At 37.4% G+C, this 18,911-nt stretch overlaps 1 protein-coding gene across 4 annotated transcripts in view; it reads left to right on the top strand.

Moving 5' to 3' along the window:
• The window catches only part of GPSM2 (G protein signaling modulator 2), a 30,919-nt gene that overhangs the window by 6,284 nt on the left and 5,724 nt on the right, over positions 1-18,911 (top strand). For 2 of the 4 annotated variants that reach the window (XM_056356427.1, XM_056356430.1), the window contains 10 exons: positions 6,074-6,380; positions 12,601-12,822; positions 13,841-13,976; positions 14,489-14,631; positions 15,125-15,248; positions 15,523-15,638; positions 16,686-16,841; positions 17,633-17,741; positions 18,070-18,199; positions 18,789-18,859. In XM_056356427.1, coding sequence (XP_056212402.1) covers positions 6,319-6,380; positions 12,601-12,822; positions 13,841-13,976; positions 14,489-14,631; positions 15,125-15,248; positions 15,523-15,638; positions 16,686-16,841; positions 17,633-17,741; positions 18,070-18,199; positions 18,789-18,859 — 1,269 coding nt within the window. In that variant the 5' untranslated portion in view covers positions 6,074-6,318. Of the gene's footprint in view, positions 1-6,073; positions 6,381-6,406; positions 10,948-11,727; positions 12,151-12,600; positions 12,823-13,840; positions 13,977-14,488; positions 14,632-15,124; positions 15,249-15,522; positions 15,639-16,685; positions 16,842-17,632; positions 17,742-18,069; positions 18,200-18,788; positions 18,860-18,911 lie in introns of those variants that run through there. The other 2 variants (XM_056356429.1, XM_056356428.1) reach the window with 2 other exon arrangements.

The raw sequence follows: 18,911 nt of genomic DNA, 5'->3' as shown, positions 1-18,911 counted from the left end.
TATTTTCAATACTTTTGTTTCATGTAGTTATTAATATTTTCAATAAAATTATTTCACAGTCCTACTTTGGGTTGTTCTGTGCATTCTTGTACTCCTTTGTCAGCAAGAGGTTTCTCCTCCTGTAGTCACATTGGCTGAATTGACGTAAATTAAAATACTTGGACAAAAATTCTTTTCTTCCATTTGGCTAAATACAGTGCTAGAAACAAATTGGGGAGAGAAGTGTAGAATAGAATCAGTTGTATCACTCAGGAGTTTGTGACAGATGATAGTATTTGTGTAATTTTTCACTTATCAGTTATTTTAATTTTTGGATGGAGGAGTGTCATGAGTGCTATAGCTCCTATCATTAGTATTTTTCTACTCTTTATAACCTCTGTGCTTCTGTTGCCTGTCTTGAAAAGACTGCTGCTTATACTGAAGTAGTGAAGTCTTGGGCATTAGCTGACTAAGAGAGATGAAATAATTTCATAGATAATGGAGTCAGGTTACTGTTTCTCAGTACAGTGGTTCTGTTCTTTTGATTCATAAAAGGTATTTAGCTAGGCACTGACCGCTTCTGGTAATAAAATGTTTGTCTGGCCTTATGCTGTCAGTTACAGTTTTTTGACTCTCTTTCCAGCACAGAGCTGATGGTTTCATATATAAAAGATAGCTCTGTCCACATGATTTGGGGAAAGGAGAGGCAACTATATTCCTCCTTCTGTTAGTATGCTCTAAGTGAAATTTATGTTTGAGAAGCACTGTGTTAGTAGGATTCCAAATTTGTTGAAAGAACATCACATGTGGCCCAAAGCTGATACAATACCCCCACCACCCTTTCCACCCATTTTAGGATTGTCTACGATACTCAGTCATGTGGGTTAGTTTCATATGAGCCCATATTTGTAAGTCAGAATGGTAAATACAACTGGGGTGGAGGAGGAAGCATCTGAATCAAGAACATTAGATGGTGGTATTAATTTATTTGCAGCTTGTCTGATAGCATAGGATGTGTTAGGCTGGGTCTTCCCTGTGTTTCACAGTGATTAGAAACTGCAGAATCTGCTTTATCAGACTCACACCTAGGAGGAGTGTCTGAGGTAGTTGTTTACGAACCTCAGCTTTCCTGTTTTGTCCTTCTGATGCAACTTGTTGATGTTTGGTGTGAACTGCACTTGAGCTGTATGCTGGGATGTATGCTTGTATGCTGCTTGTATTGTGTAGTGCTAAGCCAGTCCTTTAAAAGAAGCCCTGTGGTTTATTCTGGGGGTGTATCTGCTCCATATATAAATCCATGAGGAGAAAAAGGCAGTATTTCAGAGCAGGTATTGTTCCTACATCATCATTGACCCTGGATAAAACCTCACCTTCACTTCATCAGTGAAGGTGGTTTCTATGTGCTGTCAGTTCATCAGCTGTTGAACTTGTGTCAAAAGTGGTGGAGAGAAGAGTTTAATTATAAACTTCCAAGAGTAACCACACTGGGCTTAGTACAGTGTTTCCTGTATCTGTATGATCCAGTGTCGTGACCAGTCACTTCTGTTGTGCTATGCTCGTTGTTTGGAAAAAATTCCTTTTTCCCAATGTGGCACACAGTTATTTTAAGGCTTGTTCACAGGGGAATATGTATTAGTACAGAAATGCTAATGATGCTGCTGTTTACTATGTAAATACAATATTAAACTTGGTATAGAAGTTTAAGGGTTTTTGTGGCTTATTTTAGGCTTATTTGTTAGTTCAGGTGAATTTTAAAAATGTCCTTGGGCAGCATTTGAAGGTGAAAATTATGGTTTGTCTAGTTCTGAATGCTCCTTGTTTTACTGTTTGTGTTTACATGCTGCAGTTGTAGATTTTGCTGGTCTGGAGTCAAGCTAATTTCTGTATTTAGTAATAGAATTGTCAATGTATTTTTTGTTGTTGTTGTTTAGTCTGTCTCATTCTCCATAGGGTATGCAAAGCTCTGTTTTGCTTTTAGATAATCCAGTGCAAGCATCTTTTCCTTTTTTTTTTTTCACCCCGTGGTGTAGCCTCTTCCTGAAGGAAATTCACACTTAGTTCACTATTGGGATATTTGCCTTTAATCTTGAAACAGCAAATCTCTGTAGCTAGTTTTTCTAAGGAAATAAAATTTGTGCAATTGGTCTGTCTGTGCTTTCTTTTAGTAGCTTTTGAATCTTTGTCAGTGATGACTTCATTTGGCAGACGCTCATTTCCTGTAGTTTTGTGAAAAATAGCAGATGGGTAGAGACGGCATTACTTGATAGTCTCCTTTAGGGAAAGGCAGAAGGAATCAAACTGTTAGATGCTCAGTCTGTCAGCCTCCAAGTGACTGGTTGGCATATGTCAGCCATGTAACTGTAGATAAGCAAAGCAATACTTTTGATCATCAGACAAACTCCAAAAAGGAAGGTATGGATTGAGGGAAGGAGCCAATGAAGCTGCAGAAATGTACTGTTTTAAGGAGCTGAAGGAGAAAAAAACCATCTCCCTCTCCAAGTATGTTGTGATCATTGGTTCTATATACTGCTAATAAGTAGTATCAGTTTTCTGTTGTTGCCAATTGATTTTCACTTGTGTGGAAATACAGTATTCTATCAGAAGTTAAAATGGAGGGATCTGTTGCAGAAGTTCAGTGTAACTAAGAACTGCAAACTGATAAAAGTTGATTGTCTACCATTGTGATAAAATTTGTAGTATGTAATAATATCTTTTGTGAAATGGAAAATGCCTTAAACATGAAATGCTTGTCTGGAAGTTGTAATAAGTAGGACGAGTAGTTTGCATAACAGGCTTTTGAGAAAGAAATTGCAGCTATTGTTTTATTGTTGTCAGGGACTTGAAATAAACTGATCAGAACTGAAGATAGGGGAGTCTTTGTTTCTTCTTTAATTTTTCTTGAGAGGGCACGTGCCTCATTCAAGTATTAACATGTATATCACTGATCCAGTTCAGTGATGTTAATAGAAGGTTGAGATGCGCTTTGAATATCAGCTTTTAGGCCTTGGTTCCCTTTTTGAGAACACTAAACATAAGTTTATGAAAAATACTGAGTAAGTGCAAGTGTGGTGGTGTTTCACTTCTTAAAGCATTGTTGTGTGGGTTTCCTTTCAGTATGCAACATTCATATTTTACCATGATTTTTTTATTTCATTGTAAAATTTGTTGAAATTAACATAATAGATTTTATGCAATTTTAGAGGATCAAGTTAAAAGTAGTTTCATAGACTTTAGTAAGGAATTCAGCCTTAAAACCTCATGCCATGCAAACCCCAAGCTTCTGTATCTATGTAGCTTCTATGTAAATCTGTGATTTAATAGAAAAGAATGAAAAGTGACTTGACAGCGGTAAGAACATTTTTTTTAAATAAAACTTTGAACTGAAGCAAAACTGGCTTTTTACTGAGGGTTCAATTAAAGATCCTTTAGCTGTTTATAGTCAGGGTGGATAAGCCCTAGGTATGGCTCATGTTTTTCTCCTAATAGAGTTGAAGTATATGTGTTGTCTGTTGTGGGGTATAAACTGGCTGCCACATTTGATTGCCTAACCTCTGCCTTGCTTTATTTGATTGGGCGTGGGTGGGGAGGGGTAGTGGTTTTGGTATTGTACGACTGTGTAACACCGGTTTAGTTTTCCACTTCTGAAGGAGGCTGTATTTTTTTTCTGTATGCTTTTTCTCCGTACTTTGAAATTACAAGAGAGCTAGGACTCCCTACATTTGATAACTGGAATAGTAAAATTGTGCATTTTAAAGTTGTGTAAACAACTTCAGTTTTCTATTTATGCTTTCCTGAAAGGCAGCTCTTTAACATGGATATGGATTTTGCATTGTTTAGAGGTCTGAGGAGAAAAAATTTAAGGCAGCTGCTTTCCATCAATACAGATTTTTTTCCTAGTAAGCACCAAGTCCTTTTTTCATGTGAAAAAAGTTTTGATTACGTGAAGTTTTAATTAAAAACGCAAGTTTAGGAGAAAGCCCATTTCACTGTTAGATATGCTGATAGAGTAGAACTTGTGATTTCTGTTAATTCATTAGGCTTTTTCTGCTGAAGGGTTGTGTCCTTGGATCAGTTGTGTTGATCGCCAGCTTAGGAAAGCCTTGGTTACACAGGGATACTCTGAATAGTTAAGTTGCATCAGTTAAAAGAGCATGGCCTAGTTTGCTGTAGCGTGGTCCTCCCAAGGCTGGTTTCCGCCTGAGAGATGCTGACTGTGGAAGCGTTCCTTGCTTTCCACCTCCTGAATTCTGAATTCACCGCTCTGATATGCTTTAAGTTTGCTTACTGATTACGTGGTGGTGTGGCCGAAGGCATAACCTGGCATCCTTATGAGGTATGGGTGAAGGAAGCAAAGTACGAAGACCAGACCCAGTAATGATCTGTGATCATGATGTGTTGGCCAACTCAGGTGTGTCTGTATCACCCTCCCAAGACCAGGAATGTGCTGTGTGGCCTGTCAGGAGAGAAGAAAGCAGGAACAGTGATTCCAGCTGCTTGGAGATGGTGTTATCAGTCAGAGGATGAGGTTAAGTATGAGGACAGAAGTGTAGCTCGCATAAATTGAAGTTATAAACATCTGATGTGAAATGTGCTGCTGAAAATAACAGACATTTAAACAAATGCGGTTGTTCCGATGTACTTTCAAGTACAACTTTTTTATTACATTTGGCTTTTTATTTTAAAAAAAGCTTCTTAAACCAAATTACTCAGTTAATAACAATTACAGTGTAAATATGCAAACAAATTACCAGTCATTTCTTGATCCATGGTAGCTGTTGAAGTGCACACTTTTTAGTTTGTGGCATGTAGTAATTTGCAGGAGTGTATCCATCTGTGGAAAAGAACTTCAAATTCCCTTGCATTTGCTGAGCAGATGGAATGCTCATGGATGATTGCTGTGGACTGGGTGGCTTACAGCTATCTGCTGGCACCAGTTACCTGACTGGAGGCTCAGACAAACTTCCGGAGAGTAAATACCTGTAACGCAATCTGTGCAGTGTGTGGGTTGCAGTGGTATTGTAAACTGTATGTGTCACACTTTGTAATGGCCAAAATACCCACACCCACTTGCTGATGCCAAATAATTGTAATGATGAGCATGGAAGGACAGAGTAGTTGTTTGACTCGAAGAATGTGGATGGTCTGTTTGAGGGGGTGCTGTCAAGGTAAGAGTATGATGGGAAGCTGGTACTTGATGAAACTAATGAGAGGAAAAGGCATGGTCTACCTTGGCAATTAAAAATAGAGAGGGTTGTGTTTTCTTCTGATGACAGCTTTAAATCTGAGCTCTGTTCTTGTTTCTTGATATCTCTGCAGTCTCTTGATGAAATACGGATTTCTGAATAACACAACTATATGTTTACTTGCAAAGGCAGGTAATACTAGTATTGAGCAATAAATATGTCAGTTCCTCTACTAAGAATATGCTTAGAAGTGGGTAAACTTTTGAATACAGAGTTTCTTCTTTGTTTATCTTTTCCCTGCCAGCCTAAACATGTCTGATGTCTAAGTGAAAAAAAACACAACACAACAAAAAAAACTCAACAAAAACAAAAACCCAAGGAAAAACCAAAACCCAACCTCCCATACCTCTCCCCTTTACTTTTGGGAGTCGTGGGTGAAAAGGAGAATATAACTTAACCCTCTGCTGGCTTCTGTGCTTATAATGTTCCAAGCGGGATGATCTCCAGAATGGATGATCTCTACATGGGATTGTGCCAGCTAGTTCAGACTGCTGTCATGGTTTCAGCAAGTACTGTTTATGTGTAAAGCAGTTTGTGATCTCTTATATTATGCCTTTCCTTCTGTAGCTTTCATCCTTTAAGCTTTTTGCTTGCAACTTCTGAGGCCAAAGAATACTAACAAGAGTAAATTACTCCAAGTTTCCAACGGGAAAGAGCGTGCTGTTTTTTTGTTAAACCTTCTTTGCTTTCTCGCTTGCCTACAGGAATTGCCATATGTATGTAGAAGGCTTTGGCTCTGGCTTTAAGGTCTTGATTGACACTAACTGCTTGGTAGGAGTAGTGTGATGCTTTTACATCAGCTGCAAATGGTTATAAGAGTTCAAGCCAAGCATCTTGTGTTCCCTTTGCAGAAACACAGCTGAATGGAGAGCCACAGATGAACGAATTTGAATGCGTTTCTGAAGGTTTAAGACGTGTCTGACAGTGACCTCCTGACCTTACTAATAAAGAAGAGTTTTTCAACAGGAGCTTAGGATATCTTTTCTCCAACTTATTAATATAGTAACTGGAATGGTGTTCTGACAAAAATTCTCAGTAGTAAAGTACTTGCCCTACAGCAGAACAATATTATTTTCTCTACTGATAATGCAACTCCATGGAGGAAAGTAATGCTTTGATAAGTATGCGTGAAGATCGCTCCTTTCATGTGCGATACAGGTAAGACTATTCATTTTAGTATGGATGAGTAAGTGCTGTTAATAATAGAAAATGAAACAAGTTGCAACAAATAGTTTGATATCTCTGTTACTAGTGTAACTGAAACTGCAAGCTAAAATTTTTGTTTTCCTAGATTTTTGAGCTATACAATTTCACAAAAGTAGTTATATTATTGTGCAGTGTTGGAGCTGTATGTGTTTGCAGAATAGTACGTGATTGTCTGTAGTGCTTTGTATTTCTGATAGAATGATATGAAGTATGATTTCTGCATGGTAATACCTGTTCCTTCTGCTTTTAGCTTTTGGGCTGCATATGCAAATTGTTGAGTTTTGTCTGCTAAAGTTCTCTGTACTTGTCTTATTATTGCTTTTATCAATGATGGATTTTTTATGTGCTGTCACCTAGAGCAGTGTTTTCCTTGCTTAAAATAAAGCAATTTGATTGACAGATAGAAACTGCTTTGATCCCTTGGACTAAAAAAGTACTGGTTTTGCAAGTCAAAAAGAGATGTGGTTTCCCTTCTGAGAGCTTTTATAATTTTTCTTCTGGAATCCCCTTTACAGACAGGGGATAATGCTTTAGCATTGTGGACTCACTGTAATGAACCTGAACAACAGAAGCATTGTGTAGTGCATGCTATTTGGATGGCTGGTGTTTGGAAGTGTAAATATTGCAGCTCATTCAATAGGGAGGGGTGCTGGAATGATTGTGCTAAAAACAAATAAAAAGTCTGATTCTTGTTGTGTGCTTCCCCCACATTCTACCCTGGTCATCCTTACTTTGGAGACCTTTTCCTTGCTAGCTAACAGGAACAAAGCTTTTATTTATAAGCTGGCACACACTACAGCTTAAAAATAATTCTGAAAATGTTCTGACAGTGTTAGATTGCTGTTAGATTGGTCTTCCATTTCATAGAAAGACAGTCTTAGTTCGGGTTAGCAGATGCAGTCAGAAGAAGGAGCTTTTTCACGGTCATTAAGGAGAACGTTACACCAAACTGTAACTTACTCTCAGATCTCTTAATTTTGCTAAATTCTTTCTATCGTGGCTTTGACAGCAGGAACCCCTAAGTGCGTGAGCATGCTGTTTCTTCTGTGCTAAGTTTTTCGTGGAATGGATTTGACTCCCAGCATTCCTGTGAATTGTTTACCTGTGCTGATGCTCTTGGACCTCACCAGACACCTGTAGCAGATCCTTGCTGTCTCTTTAATAAAAAAAGGAGCTGTTCAGAATACTACTATAGAAGTAAATGGATGAACAAAGTGGCACAGCCAATTGTCTGCTTTAAATTGGCAATCCAAAAATAACTTAAAAAAATTGGCAAGCACAATCAGGGCAAAGTATTTCAGTACAGGCTTGAATGATACTGATTAACAATAGAAATATTAATGGCCTTATTAAAACTTTCTGTAATAACTGTAATCTGATGAATATTTAAAAAACAGCAAGTCATAATCCTTTTAATCTTTTTTAAATATTAAACTTTTCTGAAGCTTAGATAAACTGCAAATTAATTCATTATATTGAACTGGAATTCTATGATGATTCAATTAAATAGCTATATTTTTATATTTCAGCTAATTTACCTGAAAAAGATTTTACTTTTCAAAATGTTGTAGATTACAGTTTAATGCAGGAAAGAGCAGGTCATTAATTAGTGGTGGTGGTCGCGGTATTTATTGCTTTTAAAAACCCTTTACCTACAGATCTTTCTGGTATTCCAGTAGAATTGACTTTAAAAAGTAGCTGGTCGCCCACTGCTAGGGAAGGGCTTTACTATGTGTCTGTTTCTTTCTCCCCACTGTAGCTGACCAACATCACTTTGGCAGCTATAAAGGTGCTTATGTTAGTGGAACAGAACTAATCTTTATTCTTATGTTGTTTAGTGATTGAAAATAAAATGCTGATATTAATAAATGGGAGTAATAAGTGGTCTATAGAGTAAATATTTGTAGAACTCATTTGTCTTGGCCTGCTAAATTAATACACCAAAATCTTGGAACTGCTTTCATCTGGACTGGAGCAGAAGAACCCAAAATTCAGGGTGTGGTTTCTTTGTGTGTGTTTTGTTTCTAAGTTTGACATCAGTCTTGTTTGACTAAACACAGTGTTGCAGTGAAGGTGTAGTTAAGTCCTTGGGAGCGGTCAGTGTGGTATGTGTCTGCATTACATAGAGGAATAAGGACGGGCGTCAGGAATAGTATGGGATCTTTGTTGTAGGCTGCTGTGGCATTTGTAATTTTGTGCATGTGAATTAAAGAGGTATAATAAGGGTTGGTTTTTTGGTTGTATCTAGGTATGTTGTGGATGTTGATGTGTTTCGTGGCAAATTGCATGGCAGCCCTGTTCCCCCTCAACAGCAAAAATCCTTTTAGTGGAAAATGAACAGAGTAAAACTAAATTAATTGTGTTTAGAGATTGTAGTAATCGATGAGTCTTCTTGCTGCCATCTATTGACCGACTTCTTACAAGTTTTCTGTTCTTTATTGTAAGATGAGAACAGCTAAAGGAAGGGAGCCTCCAAAATGGGAGAAAAAACCAGGGAGGCTGGGTTGTGAAGGCATTATGCTTAGGGTTTGTATTTTTATAAATGTAAAGGTTCAAAAGAGAATGTGAGGAATTTCGGAGATGAACAAGGCAGGGGGGAAGGGGGGGGGGAAGAAAAGGAAAAAGGAAAGGGAGCTAGGCAAGTTGAAAAGCTTAGAGAGGGACAGATAAGGATGAGGTAGTTTTACAAATGAGAAATTATTCAGGAGATGCCAACCTTTCAGAGGACAGACAGGTCCAGGCAACTGTAAAAGAAAAACAAAATGAAGCCCAGTATATGCATTTCCTCAGTCATATCGGGAAGAACATTATCCTGTTTAGCAGGAACAGAATTTCATTACACAGATGAATGGGCCTTGTTCTCTTCTCCTCTCTGTGGATTCAATATATCTTTTGTTTAGCCATTGGGTGTTGAATAAATAAGTAATTCAATTCAGCCCTGGGAACAGAGAAAGTAATTTCATATTCTCCTTGTAACTATTTAATGGCTTCCTAAAACATTGATAACCTAGCCCTGTATAGTCTGCTGACATGCTATTTAACCATTAGTAGTGACAGTTAAAACATTCCTAAGAGGTGATGGGTTTTTTGACTGGAGAGCACCTGTGTAAAAAAAAAAAAAATATATATATATATATATATTTAAAAAAAAAAAAAGGTGTTGACTGAAAAAAAACCTCCTTCTGAGTCCAGTTTTGGTACTTGCTGGATAAGCGTAGCAAACTTAAAGTAACTCTATGGTTTCATAGCTCTTATGTAGCATGAATAAAATATTAATATTGGGTATAGGCAACTGTGGAAATAAATATTTTCTTTTCTCTGTTCTTTTTTTGTTTTATTTTATAGATTATTTAGACTTCAAAACTGTAGAAGGTCAGTAAGAACAGATCCAAATGGAATTATAGTTTTAATTTGCTGTACAGATTCTAGCGAACTATTAACACAACCTTTCTAGAATTGCACTCAAGAGTAGTGTTAAATTTTGGTGGTTTTCTTTTAACTCAAACAATTTATTAATGTTCATTTACTTCCTGTAATTCTGGTTGAATGGGAACACTCTCTAATTTGACAGCTGACTTTCATCAGCCTGGGTATAAGCCTTAGCTTTGCAGTTATTTATGTCCTGTATGAACATGAAATCTTTCATTTTCTTAAGTTATGTTAAGTCTAGGTTTGTGAAGTCAAAAGGTTACATATCAAGTTCCTTGAAGAAATGGTAGTGCTGCCTTGGCCTTTGGCAGTCTGGCATAGTCTGAAATTAATTGAATGCAGTATATCAGGAAAATTACCAGTCCATAGCATTCTCTGATATTGTCCTTGTGCCTTTTTAAACTGTGCCTTTTCTTCATTGATCAGGTGGCTGATGCATCACAGTTGCAAATCAAAGCATGGTATTTTTTAATGGGATAAATTAACTTATAGAACTGGCATCCAGTATAGCATTTTGACTATCATATCACGTATATATTTTGCTGAAAGCTTTACCCTTCTTACCTAAAAATATAATGAAATCGATGTGATTGTGTAATGGTCTAAATCTTTGCATAAGGAGCACCATATTTTCTAGCTGTCACTTTAATTGGACAGGTCAGTTAACATGAGGTGCCCGGAGAGAACCTCTCTGGATAGGATTAAGATTACCCAATGAAGTGTTTTAAGTCTTAAACCTTCAGTTGCTGATGGTGTAATCATTTCTGCCTTGTACTTAACTGCACTTAATCATTTCTGCCTTTTCCTGTCTTACATTCAACACATGCACAATGTAATAAAAACCAGGTTGTGTATTTTAGCAAGTAGGAATGCATTATCTTCTCTGAGAAGAGTTTCCAAACCTAAAAATACTGCATGTGTTATGGATATCCAACCTGAGAAGTTGGGCCTGGGAAGAACTTCATGCCTGAGTTATCATTTGCTGTCTGCATCTTTACCAACTACCAAGCATACAGTATTTTTAATTGCAAAAGTTAAAGATGTCTGTCACCTCGTTGTGCGTAAGTTGTGGAATGTCGAAGACCAGCAGGTATGGTGCTATTTTGTGTTGGTAGCTTGTTTTACTTATGATCCAAATTCTCCTAGTTCTCTTGAAAGTCATTGGATTTTTCAAAAATATTTCTTTCCTGCCAGATTAGAATGTTGTATAATGTATTTTTTTTTCCAATTTAGAAAAATAAAGAAACTTAAACATTGCAGGTATGTTAAATGCTTCATCACTATATCTTGTCAAAAACAGCTGTCTTCTGGTGTTGCCATTAAAATAACTCTGAGAAAACCCAGTATTTGATTGTTGCTATTACTGATTTGTGCATATGAAGGGAAATGGTTTTAGGAATAGAATTCTAAATGGTTCATTCTTACAACCAGGTACGTATCAAATGATGACATAATGAGGATATCTTTAACCACACCAAATGTTCTGGTTTGGAGTGCAAACTGTTAAACTTACTGTATAATCCATCTTGAAGAACAATTCAAAACAATATACAAATTTACAAAGTTGATGTCCATGTTTTGGCAATATTAACATGTGCTTTTTAAATGCTTACAGAATGTCTCTTACTGAGTTTTTGTTGTGAAAAAATCTTTTAAAAGTAGAATGCTGACATTTTTGTGAGCTTTTAAAAATGCATGTACCTTGAAAAAGCTAGAGAACCATATTGCTTCAAGATCAAGACCTGAAGTTTTCTTTCTTCTCATCTTCCTCTCCCCCACCCCGTTTGCGTCTCAGAACTGGAAAGTAGGAAACGTTTGTATATAATCATTAATACTTATATTTTTGCTACTGTAAATTCAGGTAACATTAATATGTGAATGGTTTTTGGCAACTGCAGTTCTCTAACAGCTGCTTTGTTCGTTGTTGAAAATGTAATCTTTTACAAATTCTGCTGTAAATTCATTCATGAGTATCTTTTTTTACCATTTGCAGTATTTTGTACCTGTATAATTACACAATTGCTCATAATAATAAAAAATATTTCAGTGGGATTGGCAACGATGGCATCTCAGTTAAATAACTTGAATTGACACATTTTTGTCATTAATTCAATCTAGATCTTTTTTTCTTTATAAAGTCTGAGAATTTTCGTAGCAGTGCCACTATATAGGAGTGATGAAGTGCCCAGGAGTATTGAATTACATAGGAAACAACTTTGAGAAAAATAGTCATGGTCTTTGCTACACAGGAATATTTGATTATTACCCCCCCTCCTCCCCCGACATTTTGCAGGTAACTGTGGTATCAGCCTAAAAATTTAAAATACTTATGTTTGTCAGGATCAATATTTGTCAATAATAGCTTGATTTCTAGGTCACTTTTCTGACATTATCTGGATGGTGAAAACTCCGCTTTTTTAAATCCTACAGGTGCTATACATGGAGAAAGCAGTGTTTGGATTTCCTCAGTCAGAATTAAAAACAAAGAAAGGAAACAAAAAAGTTGAAGCTATTTGTCCTAACATTATGTTTGCCCATCACTGTTGAAGCTGCAATTTCCACTAATTTCAATATTAGTTTCTGTAATACTGTAGTACAAAGCTCGTTGCTTCTACTGTGGTGCTGATTCCCTGCCCTGAACAAATAGAGACCCTCTGAGTAAAATAACCTTCTTAGCACTCAGGTTATTGGAGAAAGGTACTGCATTTAGTGACTGTTTTTCTTTTTTGCTTATATTGTGCAGGATGGAGGCTTCTTGCCTAGAGCTGGCTTTGGAAGGTGAGCGCCTGTGTAAAGCAGGAGATTGCCGAGCTGGTGTATCTTTCTTTGAAGCAGCCGTTCAGGTTGGAACTGAAGATTTAAAAACACTCAGTGCTATTTACAGCCAGTTAGGCAATGCCTATTTCTACTTGCATGAATATGCAAAGGCCTTGGAATACCATCACCATGATTTAACTCTTGCAAGGTAATCTTGTCTCTTTCGTTAACCATGTTTTCCATGTAATCCCGTTCTTGTAGAGATGAGCAGCTGACTGTTCATTTTACTACTAAACCCTGCTATTAATACTGGATAATGAGTGCATGTGGTGATGGCAGAGGGCTGGGGGTCTGGCAGGTAACTTGGTTGCACTTTAACCTGGGAGCTGATACTCAGTCTAGCACCATAATCCTGGTACTGGTTTGTGGATAATTAAGTGGCTTCTTTAAGTCCACCCTTTCTTTATCTTTCTTTACCCTTTCCTGTTTCTAACACTCAGTCTTTCTGGTTCTTCAGAATGTTAAGCTGGCTCTCGTTTACTAGACAGAACTCGTTCATATTTCTCTGTGTAAAACTCACGCTGTGAAATCTAAAAACCCTATGCAGTTCATATGCTATTTATGCATCTGACTTTTAATGATTTGTTATAGATCCAGTGAAAGACACAGGCACCTAATGTACTTAACCTCAGTTTAGGCACAAATCTATTCCTCCCCCTGCCTTAACCTGCTCAAGTGCTGTAACCTTGTGGAAACTTATTTTGTTGTGTTATTTCCAAGTGTCACAGTCCAAGTGGTTCAGTGGCAGTCTTTTGCCTTCATGTCATTTAGAATCCAGAAATGTAGTATGACCTCTGAACTTTCTGGGAGACCAGTATGTCTTGTAAATAATATAAGATTATGAGACTCAAAATGCAGAAACAGTTAAACCTCTTTTCCAAATGCTGGGACTGTCTTTCTACGTCATCATTAAGAATTTTCTCTTTATTCTGTTCCTAAAAGGAGCGAATTTCACAAACAGCACCAACAAAATTAAATGTCTGTAACCACAGATTGAACAATGTTTATGTGAGCGCATTTTAGGTATAAAATGAACTGAATACATGCACATTGACATGGTTGTAATCCCTTCTCGTAAATTCTTCTAATTGTCTACTGTATGGTGATCATCTGCTTGGTTTCAAATGATACACAATTTACTGGATGCTTTATTTCTGCAATTTTAGGACAATCGGAGATCTACTGGGAGAAGCTAAAGCTAGTGGGAACCTAGGCAACACCTTAAAGGTACTTGGGAATTTTGAAGAAGCTATTGTTTGTTGTCAAAGACATCTGGATATTTCTAGAGAGCTTAATGATAAGGTAAGAACGGCTTGGGAATGTGCAAGTAAACTGCTAACACATAGTACTGAATCCTGTTGTATTGGTAATGAGTGTGCCACCTTTCAGAGGGAAGTTAATTCTGAATATTCAGTTATTTCCTCTAGACAGTAAGAAGCTGTTGTAAGATTTTACAGTTTTAAGTTGTAAGTTGTTTGCACCTGCAGGACTGTAGATCCAGATTAATTTTGTCCTCTTTTGTGTCTTGTTGTGTTTTGTTTTGTTTTTTTTTAAATAAATTTAATTTTTAATGATAACACCGGCCTGAAGAATTAATATGCATCTCACACTTCATGAGGAAGTAGTATGCAAAGCAATTTGATTGAGGGATATGACTGGTGGGAGTAAGGTGGGTGATAACATCTTTAGGATGGACAAAGCACGTGTTGACCAGTAGTTAACTTTTTTCTCCACCTGTGGATTGTACTAATAGTTGGTGTGACACAAGGCTTTGAAGCGTAAAATTTGAATGCCTTATTTTACTTTTGGTTTAGGTTGGAGAAGCAAGAGCACTGTATAATCTGGGAAATGTATATCACTCTAAAGGGAAAAATGTAGCTAGTGCTGGGACTCACGATCCAGGGGAGCTTCCAGATGATGTGAAAAATGCTTTACAAAAAGCTGCAAATTATTATGAGTAAGTAGTAGCTGTAAATGTCATGAACTCATCTGTGGCACGTTCCTGTTCAGAACAGTGGTACCTGTGAGGTTTTTCCCTTTTAAGCAGGAGAGTGTGCTATTCTTCTGTTGTGCTGTCATTTTTAGTGTACCTCTTACTACTTGGTAAGTCCTTCCCTTATGTTAGAATCCAGTAGTTCTCTTGAAACCAGACAGAGGCAGCAATGTGACCATGGTATACTTGCATATAATGTTAGCTTTATAACCAGAAGTCAGCACACCAGCTTGAGTAAGAATGCACTTGTCTGGCATCTCACAGGAAATGTTTTCTACTCAGTGGAAGGTTTATGGTTGCATAAAGGCCATTAAAATAGGCCAAAGCAGAATACCTCTACCTCTTCCTTCATATAAATGGAATGATTTTAAAAAATTATTATTTAAATGACTGAGGAAAAAAACAACCCAACTCTTAAAAGTCACTATTCTTCCCCTTCTCACTTCCCCCAAAACAGGGAAAACCTGACAATAGTAACAGAGCTGGGTGATAGAGCAGCACAAGGTCGTGCCTTTGGAAATCTGGGAAACACACACTATCTTCTGGGCAACTTCAGGAGTGCAGTTTTAGCCCATGAACAGGTACAACAATGTGCTAGTAAGGAATTGTGTTCTAGCAAAGTATCACTGGTTGCTCTGATCTTAAGTACGTGTATTGTGTTGGATCTTGTTGCAAGCCTTTTAATGCATTTTAAACTAATGGCACAGCTTTGAGTTTGACTGTTCTTTTCAAGCATTGTTGGCCTAAAGAACAGATAGAGATGCATGGTGGAAAAACTGTAAGTCTGCGTTTCTGTATGCAAATGTATGTCACAAAGTACAAAATTGACTAATGCAATTATTTCACATTTTTAAGCGTCTGCTAATTGCAAAAGAATTTGGTGATAGATCGGCAGAAAGAAGAGCATACAGCAATCTTGGAAATGCGCACATATTCCTGGGTGAATTTGAAACTGCTTCTGAATACTACAAGTTAGTTGACTGCTTATAAGTGTAATTTATACCTCTTCTTGTGCAGTTTACTTCTGTTGTGCCTGGTACTTTAGCTCGCTGTAGAATAGCCATCTCTTCAACATATACTTAGAGCTGCATTTGTTTAACAAAAAAACCATTTTTCCCTAGTTGTTTAATTATTCTTGTTCTTTTAAGGGAGGGGCAGCATTTGTCATCTTTATTTTTTTAACTTTTTTTGTTTCTTTAAATAGATTCTTCTCAGCACTGTAGGTATCTTTCTGTTGATAGGCATTTATTCCCCTTTATTCTGGAACCAAGCATTACTGTCTTAGCCCTTAGCAAGCTGTGGAATAATCTGAGTGACTAATACTCCTGAGATGCATAGCTGTCTTGGGCATACTCACTAGCTAAGAGAGGTGGTGTATGTCAACACAATTGTACATCTTTAGCCTGCATTTTCAGTCAAGACTTTTTTTCTTGATGTCTGCACCACTAAGCAGTTGCTGCTGTAACTTGAGAAAATACAAGCTCGGCAATGATACAGTGTAGGTGTTAACAGCATCTTATGTGGATTTCAGAGCTTACCTGTTCTTTTTGGAAGGGGAAAAAAGCCTCAATACTCAGCAGACTCCTCTTGGCACTCGCGTTCGTCTTGCCCAGCGGGAGCAGGCGGACTCGGCAGTTACAGGGCTGGCTTGCTCATGTTGATGGACTGTATACAGCATTTATTGTAATGCTGGTACTAAACTGTTTCAAGTGCATACTGTCGGGAAAACCGCTATAAATTATTGATGAAGTAATAAATTAAAATTAGAAGATGCTGTTTGAGGGATCAGTCTCTGATCTCTTAAGAACATAAATGGAAATAGCTTGCAGTGGAGGGGAGTGGAAGGCACACACTCAGAATATTTCAAGAGTTTACAAGACAGTGATTTATTGGCAGCTAATGTGCCAGCCCAGTGTCCTAATTTGGTTTATTTGTATAATTGATTTTTAGTTGTGTGAGTATACTTTTATAAACTTATATTTGCAGTGATTTTTGAGATGACTAACCCTTTCTTTCAGGCGGACATTACAGCTGGCTCGACAGCTTAAAGACAGAGCTGTGGAAGCACAGGCCTGCTACAGCCTTGGGAACACATACACTTTGCTTCAGGACTATGAAAAAGCAATTGATTATCATTTGAAACACCTTGTGATTGCTCAGGAGTTAAACGATAAGTAAGCCCTAAGAGATTAATGTATGTATGACAGAAGCCAAATCCTGTTACTTCTAACTCTGCTGTTACTGTTCTGTACGTGATATCTGAATTAATGAATCCCTACAATGCTGGGCTCCAGTTTTCATGTGAGAAAAAGAAAAATTACTAATGAAGGCATTGCAGCTAATGAGTCTGATATGAAAGATGAATTGATGAATGTCTGCCATTACATCATCTTCTGTCAGCAGCATCTTTGTAAATTATGGAAAATAAAAGGAGATCTCTCTTTTTCGTTGCTTAATCATAATAATTTTGCATACTGTCACAAGAATGTCTCCTACTTTTCCACAAATTAAGAATTATGGGAAAGGATAAGGCAAGTACAGGAACAAGTAATGCTTATTTTATAATAATGATTTCTAAGGCTTTTTTCTGCAATGTTGGGTACAACTGAATTTTTTTACAACTTTTAAATGCACTTCTAACTGAGGAAGCAGAATATATGAAGAACAGTAAGGCATGCAATGTGAGCAGAAGCAAAGGTGGTTATAAAATGTTCCATGTTCGCAAAACTGAGTGACTTACGTTTGCTGTAAGCTTGTAAATGAAAATTTTCTTTAATTTGCTCCTATTTATGGGGATCACACTCCTTTAAATACAATACTGAACATGTTTGTGTTGGAATGGTTTCTGCTGATAGCCTTCGTTTTTCTTAGCACAGCAATCTTATTGTGGCAGTACTATTGAAAACCCGGCCCCTAGTGTTCAGTGAGCAAAGGTATTAATTGGAAATGCATTCATGTTTTTCAGAATTGGTGAAGGAAGAGCATGCTGGAGTTTAGGGAACGCATATACTGCTCTGGGAAATCACAGCCAAGCTATGCATTTTGTAGAAAGGCACTTGGAGGTTTCAAGAGAGGTATGATTTTCAGCGCCTAGCATATGTTGGCTTGTTGGGTTTTGCTTTCATTTACAGTGATTTTTATGGAGGTGTGTCCGTGCATGTGATTTTGAATAATGGAATGGAATGGAGTCCAAGTTAATAGCCTAGCAGAGGGATTTTTAGGCTTGTTATATACCTTTCAGTTATTACCTACTTCATTAAAAAGATGATTTTCTCAGTTTTCAACCAGGAATACTTTCTCAGCCTTTCTCTCACAGGAATCTAGGGGACAAGGTTTGCTTTAAATTTACACAGGTGTATACTTTGTCACAGTAACAGAATTGATTAGATTATTTGCTTGCAGGTAGGAGATAGAAGTGGAGAACTCACTGCTAGACTTAATCTCTCAGATCTTCAAATGGTTCTTGGGTTAAGCTACAGCACAAACAACTCCATGATGTCAGAAAGCCATGCAGCAGATAACAGTATGAATGGTATGTGCCTATTTTTGCAGCATTTTCTAACAGTGGATCTGTCGTTTGCATTGTTTTCTGACTACAGATGGTTGAGTATGCAGGTTTGAAGCTTTTTCCCCCACCAGCAAAAGAATGTTGTTTTTGTAGTATTGGACCCCTTCAGCACCTCCTTTTCTGGGGGATTTACATTGTGAATCCCAGGTTACTGCTTAGTTTCATCACATGATGCTTCTAATTATCATGCCCCCCTCCCTCCCCCCTTTTTTTTCCTTTTTAATGTGGGAGACATCTCTTTGCTGCCCAATTATGTCTTTCCTTTTTTCTTCCTACCATCTTAGTGTCGCTGGGGGTTCATTTGGTGTTCCTCTGTTCAAAGATCCATGATCCTTATTTTGTGTCCCATGACAGCAACTTATGTAGCTTAGATTGATGTGGTTCTGAAAGCTGCTTTTACTATTGTTTATTTATTCTCTACTGATCTATTTAACTGCACTATTTTGGAACTCAGAATTGCTATATCTTGGACCTTAGGTGAGTACAGCCATAGCTTTGAAGGTGATGCTGTAAGTCTTTATGATAAAAAGATGAACTTAATTCTTTCCTGAAGGTACCAGACAGAGAGTAGGACGCCGTCACAGTATGGAGAACATGGAACTCATGAAATTAACACCAGAAAAGGTTGGCACTTTTCTTCTTTCTGTTCTGCCAATGAGACTGCAATGAGAGGTTT

This window comes from Falco biarmicus, chromosome 11 (assembly GCF_023638135.1).
Source record: "Falco biarmicus isolate bFalBia1 chromosome 11, bFalBia1.pri, whole genome shotgun sequence".
NCBI lineage: Eukaryota > Metazoa > Chordata > Aves > Falconiformes > Falconidae > Falco > Falco biarmicus.
Note: the sequence above shows the minus strand (reverse complement) of the source record. Positions and strands in the feature narration are given on the sequence as shown.